The sequence below is a fragment of the Emydura macquarii genome, unplaced genomic scaffold (assembly GCF_026122565.2).
Source record: "Emydura macquarii macquarii isolate MOO-44397 ecotype Brisbane River unplaced genomic scaffold, CSIRO-AGI_Emac_v2 contig_2897, whole genome shotgun sequence".
NCBI classification, from domain to species: domain Eukaryota; kingdom Metazoa; phylum Chordata; order Testudines; family Chelidae; genus Emydura; species Emydura macquarii.
In genome coordinates, this window is record NW_027133034.1 from 14,055,114 (window position 1) to 14,069,097 (window position 13,984).

General features: G+C 42.2%; 2 protein-coding genes across 3 annotated transcripts in view; one reads left to right on the forward strand and one right to left on the reverse strand.

Annotated features, from left to right (window-relative positions):
* The window catches only part of CNTNAP4 (contactin associated protein family member 4), a 438,417-nt gene that overhangs the window by 274,877 nt on the left and 149,556 nt on the right, over window positions 1–13,984 (reverse strand). The window lies entirely within an intron of this gene.
* On the forward strand, window positions 354–8,848 carry LOC137166677 (uncharacterized). Its single transcript, XM_067568528.1, has 2 exons — window positions 354–531; window positions 7,457–8,848. The coding sequence occupies exon 2, from the start codon at window positions 7,586–7,588 to the stop codon at window positions 8,846–8,848; it is 1,263 nt and encodes a 420-aa protein (XP_067424629.1). The 5' UTR covers window positions 354–531; window positions 7,457–7,585.

The following is a 13,984-nucleotide window of genomic DNA, read 5'->3' on the forward strand; positions in this document are numbered from 1 at the left end:
TTTTTGTAAATAGGTTAGTGATCTTGTAAATAGTAGCCACTAGAGAATCCACATATGCGGGGTCAATAGTTCAGTTCAGTTACCAGTGTTAGTTTGAATATTCATAAGGAAGGGTCCAATAGGAATGGTCATAGACCATAGCGAGCCGGGTGCAAAAGGCTAAGGGCCGTGTGCACAAAGCTAGGGGCCGTGCGCAAAACCCTTAGGGTCGTGTGCAAAGGTCCCTAGAAGCGGGAAAATCCCATCGATCGGATTGGCTCCCAGAGGATTCGGTGATCCTACAAAAGTAAGGAACCAACGGTTGCTCGTTGTTGTTTTGCTCTGCTACTGGACGTTGTTGCTACTGGACATTGTTGCTGCTGTGGACTGAATAGAGACTGTGTATAAGCGAGGACGAGAAGCAGACGGTGACTGTCAGACCAGGAATAGAAGCAGACGGTGACTGTCAGACCAGGAATAGAAGTAGACGAGGAACCATCGGGAAAGGAACAGACGGATAGAGGACAACACCACCATTGGAGAAGAAAGATTGTGAGCATAGTGAAACAACACCAGAGACACTTATCCAATAACACCATCATTTATATTGAGACCCTGACTTATTCTGTGACCCCGTTCCCCTTGTTCAATAAACCCCCTTTGTTTTCGAAGCATATTGATTCCGGTTTACCTTTGTTATTTTCCAATTGCCGAAAGGCTCCCTACCACTGGGATAGGGGAGGATCTGCCTCCTGATTATAAGGTTTAGGCTTGGCTCCTCTTGAGGTGCCGGTCTAACAAATTGGCGACCGCGGCAGGACTCCCTTAATTGGAAAATTCAAAAATTACCGGTGAAAATAAATTGACCCCCCGGATAGAGAGCTGGACTCTCAATCGTAATTTCTTTATTTTGGTCACTTACCTTTATCCCCTGACCTTTATATTTTGGACCTTTGGGATTGTCACGGGAACCCTCCCATGTTGAGGTGCTCACACGGTTAACCTGAGGGACCGATCACCCCTCCGGGAAGCCCGGTTAAAAAGCTTCTCTCCAACTCTTCCAGAAAAGCTCTTCCTGCGAAACTACCCTTACGCACATTATTTAGTTTGGGGACGCCTGGACTAAATCTCTATTTTTAACATCACCACTAATAACATCAGTGCACAGAACAACCCGGGCTTGAGGCGGGCCGAAAACCCCTTCAACTCCGTGATTCGTATTTGGTACGTACCGAAAAGGGCAAAGTGGCCCCCTTGAAAGAATTGAATTGGCTCGAAAGCCATTGGGAAAGGCATTGCGCCTAGGGCCTGTCACGAGCTCAAAAGCCGACAGAGCCAGGGATCGGCGGGAGAGACTGCCCGACCGACAGTGCGGAAAGTGAGAGGCCGAAAACCTCGGTGATCTAGCACAGGGAAAGACCGGCTAGGGATTAACGTTCCCAGAGACCCGGCATTGGAAGCGGCTTGGTTTGCCAGCCGTGAGGCGTAGCCACGGGCCGAAAACCCGTTGTTCGTAAACCGCCATTTGTTGAGGCGCGTGGTGAGGGAAAGAAAGACCCACCACAGGAGCCGCCATTTTGAGCTGCTTGGGGCCGAAAACCCGCTTGCAGAAAGGCATTGCCCAGAGGCTGCCATATTGGACCGCGCAGGCCGAAAACCTGCATCGGTAATTGAACTGCCATTTGAGGGTGGCAGAGTTTAAACTTTTAAACGTCGCCTTAGAGGCAACGGTAATCACCTTGGCTATCAGTAACTGACATTAGCCAAAGTAAGAACTTGAAAAAGGTAGTGCGCTTATACTACGTGTTACCACACCACCACCTAATAGCCGCGCAGCACAAACCACCATGAGCACTACAATGGAAACCACAATGAAGATGAGCAGGAGGAAGGAGCATAATAAAATCTTTGAGAGTGACTTTAATGAATATTCTAAGGGATATAATGTATGGGAAAACACTGATTTTGGAGAATTAGCTCCTATGAAGGTATTGATTAATCGGTGGGACGAGTTTGTAGTAGAAAAGCCTAAACCGAACAAAAAACAAAAGAAGCGAGCAATGTTGTTCGGATTTATGAGCGTAGTGAACGCTTTGGAAATTGCCAACTGCAATTTGAGGGAAAAACTGAGCACGGGAGCCGCAGCACTTACCAACTGCGAGGCCCGAGTGCGGGATTTAGAACGCCAACTAGAATACGGTAATTTAGACCGGCGCCGCAATGAGGAAGGTGCCGCAGTCAGGGAACTGACTCAGAGGAATCAGATCGAGCGTTTGGAAGCCAAAGAAGCTATGGCTAATAGAGAATTAAAGATTAAAGAAAAACAATTAAATAAGATCATGGAAGAATTCAAAGACTCGCAGGCTGCTGTTAAAAGGCTGCTTGTTGAGTTAAAAGAAGCTTCCACTAATAGAAACGGTGCTGAGCATTTACAATGTCAGAACCAAATAGACCAGTTACAAACACAACTGAGTGAAGCCAGAGGGCTTTTGCAAACTAAAAATAATAAAGTGCCAGTAAGAAAGGTGCACTTTAAAGATTCCAGGTATGATTCACAGGAGTCATTAATGTCTGATGATTGTGATTTTGATTATTATCCGGATTTGTGGGACCACACTGAGCCATCTGCCCCAATCAATGACAAAATTAACATGCCTATTAATCCATTGACCACAACTGTTATAAAAAGAGCCGGACGGGATGACATCACCCGTCAAGAGATAAAAAGTTATTCACCAGAACAAGCCAGAGCAATGGGGAAAACATTGGGCCCATTGAGCCGGGATTCCGTGATAAATTGGCTTTCTAGGGTGGGGGAAACCCTATACTTACAGGTGGATGATGCGGTGGCCTTGATCAGGGAGTGCATGCCCCTGAAGAATTTGCAAGTTTGCCATCTGATATTCAATTAGGCACAGTACCCAATATGACTGAATTTTTAACAAAACTGCTGCAATTTTTTAAACCGGGCCAGAGCATCATAGGACTATACTACAACGAGAGACAATCTAGCACTGAGAGACCTGAACAGTATATCTTGAGAAAAAAACTATTGTATAGATTGTCTGGTGCCAATTTTATGGACACCCCAGGTTTTAGGGAGGAAGTTGTTAGAGGCTTAGCTCCAGCTATGAAATTGGCTTTAAGCGCTGTGGACCCCACAGAACTTACGTTACAGGAGCTGGAAGAGAAGGTGAGGATCGCACACGACCTCCACGACGAAGCCTATGGCCGAAGGACGCAATACCGTAGTACATCGAGTGACAAACCAACAGACAGATCAAGGCAAGGATACGGTAGCGGCAATAGAAATTCGGGTACGCCTGGATCCAATAAATACGACCGAGAATTCAACGACCTCTATCGGAGACGCGGTAACCTGAGAGTCAATCAAGTGACAGCCTCTGCAGCAGACAGAAGCAAGTTTAATAACAGAAGACCCAATGCTGATAAATCAAGAACTACCTCATTAGATAGACGGGATTTTCGCAAATTTGATTCCAGGAACAACAGTAATCAGCAAGTTAACAGTTGGGAAGAAAAAGCATCCTTAAGACGTGTAATATTTCAACGTCTACTCAAGTTTGAGAAATTTGATGACATCAATGGCCTTCCACTTCCAGAGCTGATCCATCTATTAACAAAGCATGAATCAGGAAGAAGCCCAGCACCAGAAAATAGAAATCAACGACCCAATCTACAGTGATGGGGCCGAGTCCCTCTGACGCCTATCAAGGAAGTATCCAGATTTGAAGAAGACCAGTGGGGGCGTCCTATCGTAAACATGATCATCAAGGGGGATTTCGGAGAAAAGAAATTAAAAATGCTGGTCGATACTGGGGCGGCTGCCTCAATAATCAGTGAAGATGATTCAAAAGAAAAATCTAATTGGCCAATCAAATCATGGAAGAAACTAGAAGGGTTTAATGGAGCTACCTCATTGGTACCCTTTACTAAAAGCTTAACTTGCACAATCGGAAATATGACGTGCAAAACATCGTTTGGAATCAAGGACCTACAAGATGTAGGAATTTTGGGCAATAACGTTTTAGTAAAATTGGGAATTATAATTGACATTCCCAACAAATGCCTGTGGAGCAGAGGAGGTGACCTGATCCCATTTCAAATCTCTAATATCCATCGAATTAATGCAATTAAGTACCCAGACGAAATAATCATGCCGACTTGGGAAGAAGATATTAATCAAGTTGTGCAAAAATGGAGTAAAGTCTTTTCAACACATAAACTGCAATGTGGCAGGATACAAGAAGAAGTGACGGTAACCGGACCAGATCCACTCCCGCAAAAGCAGTACCAATACCCTATGCAGGCTCAAGCAAGCTTGCACAAAGTAATAAAGATATTGGCAGACCAGCAAGTGATAGTTCCAACTAGCAGTACCTGTAATTCGCCTTTGTGGCCAGTTAAGAAAGCGGATGGGACATCTTGGCGGATGACCATAGATTATCGGGCCTTAAATAAGATCACCCCGAAATTAACATCAGTCGTAGCAAAATTCCCGTACATAATGTCAAAGATCAATCAAGGAGCAAAATGGTTTTCTGTACTGGACCTGGGAAACGCTTTTTTTAGTATCCCGTTGAACCCGAGTTGTTGGCACAAATTTGCCTTCACGTTTAACGAAGAGCAGTACACTTTCACACGTCTACCTCAAGGATTCCACAATTCTCCAACCATATGCCATAAATTTGTGGCCAAGATGTGGAAAGAGTTCAAGAATAAAGAACATGTAATCTCGTACGTTGATGACATCTTGATAATGACGAATACTCGAATGGAAAATCTGCAAGTCTTGGACGAAGTACTACAGAAAATCCAGGAAACAGGGTTTATCGTAAACCCTCAGAAGGCACAACTGGCTTCTACCTCTGTGACGTACCTAGGGGTGACCCTTGGAGCTGAAGGCAGAAGTCCAGACCGCCAAAGAGTGGAAATAATAGCGAAGTTACCAGTACCAACAGATGTAAGTGGCCTAAGATCCTTTCTTGGTTTAACAGGCTTCTCTAGAGACTTTATCTACAAGTATTCAGAAATAGCCAAACCATTGTACAAGCTGCTACGGAAGGATGTCGAATGGGAATGGACAAAGGATCAACAAGACGCATTTGCACAATTAAAAGAATCATTGATGAAAGCCCCAGCATTGGCATATCCGGACCCTGACAAACCCTTCACTTTACAATTAGGCGCCAATGAAATTAGTATTAGTGCAATATTGGCCCAAAATCAAAATGGAAGTGAAAAGGTTATAGCATATGCCTCTAGAAATTTATCCCCTATCGAGGAACAGTATTCTTCTTGTGAAAAAGAGGTGTTGGCACTAGTGTGGGCATTATCGCACTGGGAATACATCATCGGGTTATCCCCAGTAATTTTAAAAACCAAGCACACCCCGACCAAATACGTTTTAACTGGAAAAATAAATAATGGAAAAATCAGTAGTCCGAGATTGGCAAGCTGGACTCTCACACTAGTAAATAGAGATGTATCAATAGCTGAGCCTACAGCTCACCAACTAGCACCTTACGCACTTATCATTCAAGGCACTGAGCACACTTGTCCCATTCCTGAGGAAATCACCATCCATCTCGAATCACCGTTTACAGCTATTAAAGAAAAATCTATAATAATGGAAGATAATAAATCTATTTGGGCCACCGATGGAAGTAGTTTTTACATTCAAGGACTTCCATCCGCCGGATACGCTGCAATAGAATTGAATACTGAACAGATACTACAGGGAAGAGTAAAACCACCTTCGGCACAGCTAGGAGAAATAATAGCAGTGGCCGCTGTACTTGAAACATCACACGAGTCGGACTCACTGACAATTGTAATGGACTCGGATTGGGTGAGAAGAGCCCTTTTGGACTGGATGCCAGTCTGGATCCAGCATGAAATGCGGTCAAGTGATGGGAAACCAATAATACATGCACAACATTTGCAGTATATTTGGAGTATGGCAAGCAAAAGAAAGGAGAAAATACAGCTCTGCAAGATCAAAGCTCACTCAAAAGGGACCTCTAAAATCCAAGAATTAAACAAAAGAGTAGACTTGCTTGCAAAGGAAGCTGTTACCATGGAGGATACAAAAATCTGGATAAGACCATATATGGAGACACTGCGACAATGTATAGTAACAAGAAGCAAGAGCAAAACGATTAAGGATGAATCCAATCTACCTGACATCGCCACTTTACAATCTATGGATCCTAAAATCCTAAAATTACTAGAAATAGGCCAGCATAAATTATGGACAATTTTTAAAAGTAATAACAATCTAATCATGGCACGTAACAAAGATTACGATCTCCCTGTTATTGTAATGCCAACAGTATTAAGAAGAGAACTTGTAATTATAGCCCATAATCAAGGCCATTTCGGTACTGAAAAAGTTGTAAATAGAATTTTGAACGTGGCTTGGTGGCCAACTATAACTGAAGATGTCACACAAGTTATCCAAAACTGCCTACAGTGTGCAGCAAATAATGCTGATGTAAGAATTATCAAAGGGCAATATCAACATCAACCAATAGTAGGTCCCTGGGAAAGGATCCAGCTCGATTACATTGGTCCGTTGCCCACAACAGGCGCAGGGTTCAAATATGTACTTGTCATAGTAGACAGCTTCTCAAAATGGGTGGAAGCGTACCCAACGCGAAACAACACAGCTCTAACAACTGCCAAAAAACTAGTAAATGAGACCATAGCCCGATTTGGAGTTCCTCAAACAATTGACTCGGATCAAGGCCCCCACTTCATTGGAGAGGTCATTAAACACCTGAGTATAGCTCTTGGGGTCAATTGGAAGCTGCATATTGCAGGCCATCCTCAATCATCGGGGTTGGTAGAAAGAACAAATCGCACGCTCAAGGCTGCGATGAGGAAAATGGTGAACAGCTCGGGTAAAAATTGGGACCAACAGCTTCCCATTATCCTAATGGCAATCCGATCTACAATTGGTTCGCACGGGTTCACCCCCCATGAGATCGTAACAGGACGCAAAATGAGAACCCCAGAGATTTGGTGGGTTCAAGGAGGGGTGCCCCCGGACGAGTTTCAGAACAATATCAAAATTTCAGATTGGGTACAACAACTATTGGACCATATAGCACAAATCCAAATAAAGGTAGCACACCAGCTAGGCGCCAATATACAATCAATGAACAAGAAATTACATGACAAATTTAGATTCATAGAATGGCAAATTGGTGACAAAGTTATGTACAAGTGGTTTAGCGAGACAGGACATGTCCTTAGTCCTCGCTGGGTAGGTCCTTTTCCGATAACAAATAAAGCAAGCCCGACAGTTTATCAGCTTGCTATCAAGGACCACAAAGGCCATATTTGGCTTAAATGGTTTCACTCAACTCAGTTAAAGGCCTGGAAGGGAAAATCAGAAACTCTACCTGTACAGAATAGTAATTAATCATGTCATTCTTTCTTACTATTCTAGGAGGGGAAGAACCGTCATGAATGGTAGTTTAACGGTTTCTAACCAATCAGTCACCAACAATCAATTAAAGCAATCCGGGTGGAGTGACCCTAACAATTATTACAATCTTGAGAGAATCCAGGGTCAATTATGTTTTGTTATCGCGGTATGGTTAATTTTGTTACTAATCATCTGTTGGAAGCCACGATTGTAATAACATTGTTAATTGTATGGTATAAGGATAATGTTATGGGTATTACTGTTACATCAGGGCAGGTATACAGATGTCAGGCTAAGAACCCCTCAATTCGAGAACGAAATATATCGGTTGGTGGAGAGAGACCACTACCCTCTGCTGAGAGAATAGTGGATATATTTACAGGGATGGAAGAAGAGAAGTGCAATATATATTGGAACCAGAAGTTAACTGAAATTCCCAATATGAATACTACAAAACATACTACTAAAAGCACTACGTTACATAAAGGTTCAAGAACTGCCACCATTATGGGACAGTTATTTAGAGATAAAAAGGTCAAAGGTAAATGTGTTTGGTACACACCCTTTGAGGAGATCTTTAAGAGGTCATTAGAATGTAATACTGTACAAATGAATCCAAAACTATGTATAGAAATGAGGTGGTATACACCCAAGATAATGACGGAAGGTAACTATCACTTCCGATTTGAGGCAACATTAATTGAAACAAACCAGTCTATATGGATAACATTGTACATAGGTGCACAAATGAAGGATATTGAGATCCCATGCAGGAGGTTGGCAACACCTAAGAAGGGATATGGGATGCAAAACCCATACTGTGAAAATAGTAAAGAGGAAGTTAAATGGGTATGCACTAGTGATATAAATATTGACGTAACACCACTAGACTCAGGAGATTGGGTCATATATGGACCACATGAATCGCACTGGTGGCAAGAAAATGTAGTTGTGGGTAAACCCATAGTGTCCAAGTCTGGACCAGTAGTGGTGGGCAGACAATTAAAAAGAAAACTGCTAATCCAACCGCAGTATGCATTAGTACACCTAGATATAGACCTGGATGTCAGGGTAGATACGGAAATGCCTATTTGCAATCAATACACTAAAACTATCAGGCAGGGCTGGATCAATTGGATTCAGAATATAGACGATACCATTGGAAGACACAAAAGAGATATTGTAAGTACACTCTTGGGAGGCATAGGTACAGGCCTAGGTGCCGTAAACACCATTGACCTAGAGGTACTAGCCTCCAAAATAGGGAAGATTGGAACCGAACTAAACACACTGGACCATCCGTTAGGAACATCACTCACGGAACTATCTAGCATTCAACACAAGGTAACGGAATTATTACCTGCATGGTTCAGAACACGTCAACAAGACTTAAACACCTTAATCAAAGCATAGGCACAGTACAAGGAAACATCTCTATAGCATTAGCATGTTCACAAGCACAGGTTTGGGCTCAAACCTTAGCCCAAAACATCATAAGAGATGGTTTAGAGGGGATCATTTCTCCTGAAATGAAAAAAATTATCACAGGATATGGGTTAGGAGAATTTGAAGCAGAACACACAGAGTGGTGGAAAATGGTGCATTTTTCCTTCCACCCAGAACAAGTAAAGGCACACATCTTAACAATTAAGAATGCTACACAATCATGGATATACCCAGTGATTCCCATGGGGATCCTAATAAATGATTCAATGTTGTGGCCGGAAGATCTACCAAAATGGGTGGCATATGAAAATGGTAAATGGAATGCTATAAACATGCAGGCATGTACCGGGGAGAGAGGGCTAGGATACTCATGCGCCCAAGAATACTTAGACCCCGATGAGATTTGCTTGAAGGAAACGGGAAAATGCCATTACAAATTAGTTAAAGCACCTAACGAATCTATGATCGTATCTGTAAATACTTCCTGTGTATGTATAAGAACTGCTTGTCCCCAATTAACTGTAAATATTAAATTCAATGTATCTGTGCCTAATCAAGAAAATATTTGTATATGTAATGTTTATAGTGTTTATGGATGTGACGTAAAATTTGTACAGCAGCGTGTTTCCCTTGTAGATATTCACCAACATTATACCCTATATAAGGGAATAGAGCCTGTACAGTTAGGAACTAATCTAACCTTATTGCAACAATTGATAAAACATCCTGAAATGTTGCGACAATTGCAATTATTAAAGGAAGAAGGACGGGAGATAGATTTAGCAATACACCATTCGGCTAAGCAAATCGAGAATATATTGGACAGAGTCCAAAAGGCAAGCCAAAACAGCTGGTGGGAAAGGTTTTTCCATCCAGAGGCGAGTCAATATAGCAGTTGGAGAATAATGTTTACTCCCGTTGTTTTGCTATGTGTTATACAGTTTATAGTGTTTTTGTTCATTTTCCATTTATATGTTACAATGCGTAAGATTAGGATTTTAGCTGGGTCAAGACCCACTTTTGTCAAGTTTAAAAATGATGGGGATCCTTCCCTCATATTTGGAGAATGACCCCATCAAGGAGGGGAATTGTGACCTGTGGGTCTTAGACCCCATACTGCCCCTCCCCTTTTGTAAATAGGTTAGTGATCTTGTAAATAGTAGCCACTAGAGAATCCACATATGCGGGGTCAATAGTTCAGTTCAGTTATTCATAAGGAAGGGTCCAATAGGAATGGTCATAGACCATAGCGAGCCGGGTGCAAAAGGCTAAGGGCCGTGTGCACAAAGCTAGGGGCCGTGCGCAAAACCTTTAGGGTCGTGTGCAAAGGTCCCTAGAAGCGGGAAAATCCCATCGATTGGATTGGCTCCCAGAGGATTCAGTGATCCTACAAAAGTAAGGAACCAACGGTTGCTCGTTGTTGTTTTGTTCTGCTACTGGACGTTGTTGCTACTGGACATTGTTGCTGCTGTGGACTAAATAGAGACTGTGTATAAGCGAGGACGAGAAGCAGACGGTGACTGTCAGACCAGGAATAGAAGCAGACGGTGACTGTCAGACCAGGAATAGAAGTAGACGAGGAACCATCGGGAAAGGAACAGACGGATAGAGGACAACACCACCATTGGAGAAGAAAGATTGTGAGCATAGTGAAACAACACCAGAGACACTTATCCAATAACACCATCATTTATATTGAGACCCTGACTTATTCTGTGACTCCGTTCCCCTTGTTCAATAAACCCCCTTTGTTTTCGAAGCATATTGATTCCGGTTTACCTTTGTTATTTTCCAATTGCCGAAAGGCTCCCTACCACTGGGATAGGGGAGGATCTGCCTCCTGATTATAAGGTTTAGGCTTGGCTCCTCTTGAGGTGCCGGTCTAACAATCCCAGCTCCACAGGAACTCACATAGCAGTAGCAGCCTAGATATTCACTAAAAATATTCATTTTCATATATTAGTTTTGCGTCCTGTTATCACAACAGCATACTGTAACATTGTCAAGTAACATTTGCAAAAGCATCTAACAGCAGGTCTACACTGCAAACTTGCATTGGCACCTAGGCACCAATGCAGCTGCGACGCTGTAGCGCATCCGGTGAAGACGCTCTAAGCCAACAGAAGAGTGTTCTACCGTTGGCTTAATAACCCCTCTGAGAGAGGTGGTTGCTATGTTGATTGGAGAAGCTTTCCCACAAACACCGCACTGTCTACATGGGTGGATAAGGTCAGTATAACCACGTCGCTCAGGGATGTGGAGTTTTCACACCCCTGAGCGATGTAGTTATACCAAAGAAAGTGTGTATTGTGTCAGTGACTTATGAACCAGAGTCTATTGCAATCTATGTAGATTCTGAATACTACACTTGTCACAGTGGTATTTGAGCACCTTCCAGGAGTGTATGAAGCAAGGTGACTAACATCTGTTACCTGTTTCTTCTCATCCTCTCCCAGAGAGAGAATTGTGTGCAGTAGAATATTTTATTTTGCATTATATATAAAGATCACACACAGAGACACACACACAGAGTTATGTGTTTATGTTAGAGAAGGCAAGGTCAAAGAAATGCTCTTTGCACTTGAAGTGGAAGGTGGTGAGGTTGGGATAGTCCTTAGATCCTGCGAGAGGTCATTCCACAGTCCTGAGCTGGCCCCCGAGTCTCCTTAGAAGTCAGTGGGACTGGGCTCCTTAGTGCCTACAGCACTTTTGAAACTTGGGCTCTGAGTCGGAGTCTAGGACTCGGCACCACCCGGGGGGTTTAAAAATTCCACCCGTCACCTAACAGAGAAAGTGGCAGCCTTTTTGGTACCACACACCTCAAGAGAGTGATTCTCCTAAGCAACGGAATAACCTAAAATGATTTCAAATGTCTCTTCCCCTCCCCCAGTTTCTCTTTAGTCAATCTGGATAAGTGAGTAATTCATATCAGCGACCTAGCTCCGTATCTGAATCCTCCGAACAAAGCAGGTAATGAATAGCTCAGCTACATCCAAAGGGTTTAGCGTATCACTACTTGCTAGTATTTTCGGAGGCTCTTATTCAATTTTTTTACTTCAGCAAAAGTCCCGTTGACCTACATGTGAGTTTCGTCTGAGTAAAGATCTCGGGATCTGGTGCACAGCTTTTCACTTAACAGTATTTCTTTGCTACTGAAATGTGTGAAGGTTTCTTTAAAGAGGACAATCAGTACCTCTTGGCATGAATACAAAATGCTTGCCAACTAGACATTTTGATTTCATCTGTGTAGGAATCCCTCCATTGATCAGTGAAAGGAGTTATAGTGAGACCTACAGTTTACTGGCTTACAGAATGTCAGGGCTTTCCAGACTGTATGACAGTCAGGTTATTACCATCATTAGGTGCTGAATACTGAGACAGTTTTGAAAGATCCATAATAGCAGAGAGAATCTTTTCTGCTTTATCACTGTGATATAGAAGGGTATGTGGAGACTGTCATATATTACTGACCCCTTTTTACACAACTTGCTTTCTGCTATACAGAAAACCATCAGCACAGACAAAGTTAAATTCTAGCAGGCTTTGGGTTGTGCCTTTAAATCACAGTCTATTATAGGGAGTGATGCAGAAGGGTAGCACGCTCCCATGAGCTCCAGGAGGAATTGGGCATCAGAAATTGTGATCCCACTGAAGTCCGTGAGTTTCACCATTGATTTCAGTGGCACCAGGGTTTCATCCAGTGTTCCACTCTTCCCACACAAAGCGGCTCCCACAACTATGCCATTACCTACTCCCTGCTTTGTTCTTTCTGGTGCGTCTAGGGCCAGCAGCTGTCATAGCCTGAGTAGTCCTTGCACTCAGAGGAGGTCAAGGTGTGATTGAGTGCCCAAACACAGCACAAGTAGGATGGAAGGCTATTTTTAATGTCCTTCAACCCCTATGCACCCACGCAGCAGTGGGCACACACAATCCCTTTGTCCACAAGCTTCTCAGTATGACATGGCTTAAATAACCGGCCTTTCTATGTCATGAATTTATACTGTGACACTGGGTCCACACAGGAACCAACTGGAAACCCCCACATGCCTGAAAAATAAGGCATACTAGCTAATTAGTGATGCCCAGTGAGAAACCGGAGAGATTACAACCTAAGGTCTTAACACTTCTATTTAATTAGTTCTACAGGAAAATTTCTGGCAGTGTCTAACAAATCTTTTTATATTACTATTACCTTATAATAAATATCAAGAGTTTTACTTCAGTACATGCTACTGTGAAAAGTTGTTGTGGTTTATTTTGTCTCTTACAGTAATTATAGACTAGCCATACTGCTCACGTTTAATCAAACCACAGGACACCGACACACTCAAATTATGCTGCAGGTGAGTTCACTCAAGTGCATTAGGCTCCCAACACAGAATACAATCTACCTACATCATTATGTTTATCAATGTGAAATATCATCTGGATGTCTTTTGCTTGCTCTGTTGTTGCCCAAAGCACTGTCCTGCAGACTTTTTCCTCATATTAAGCTATTACATTTACTCTGTTAATTTGGTGCTTTGTTCAGTTACTCAGAATCTGAGTAATAACATATACTTCATATTGCTTAAACCACAGTGTGTTGGGAGATTCCATAGATTTATTCCAAAAACAGTATTTTTGCAATTATTTTGAACAGGTCAACCAGTTAAATTCAGCCACAGCCAGTGGAGCAAAGTTAAGTAAATTCCAACAATTTCATACAACAGGTGATTTTTTTTAACATTACTGAATAATATCCTAAGGATTCATGGTGAATAGTTTTTTTCTATAAATGTAATACTCTATATCTTGTGCTTTTAGAAGTTTGTATCAGTCCACAATTAAATACCAATGATAGAATATTTTTAAATGAATAATAGATTTTAATTTACTTGAAACTAAATACCATTCTTTATGTAGCTAATGGAAATAAATTTAAATATTCCAACATGCTGTTTTTAAATCTAATTTCCCCTCAAGATCACACATGTAAATGTACTAATTGCACAAACATTGCTATTGAAACAAACAGGATCACTTTACCAGTTAGGAACAAGCAATATCTTATTCTTGAGCATTATCAAGTAATGAGATATACTTAATAAAAAAGCAATTAGA

Coding starts and splice junctions, on each gene's coding strand:
- LOC137166677 (XM_067568528.1), top strand. CDS start 7,586: ATGTTTTGTTATCGCGGTATGGTTAATTTTGTTACTAATCATCTGTTG.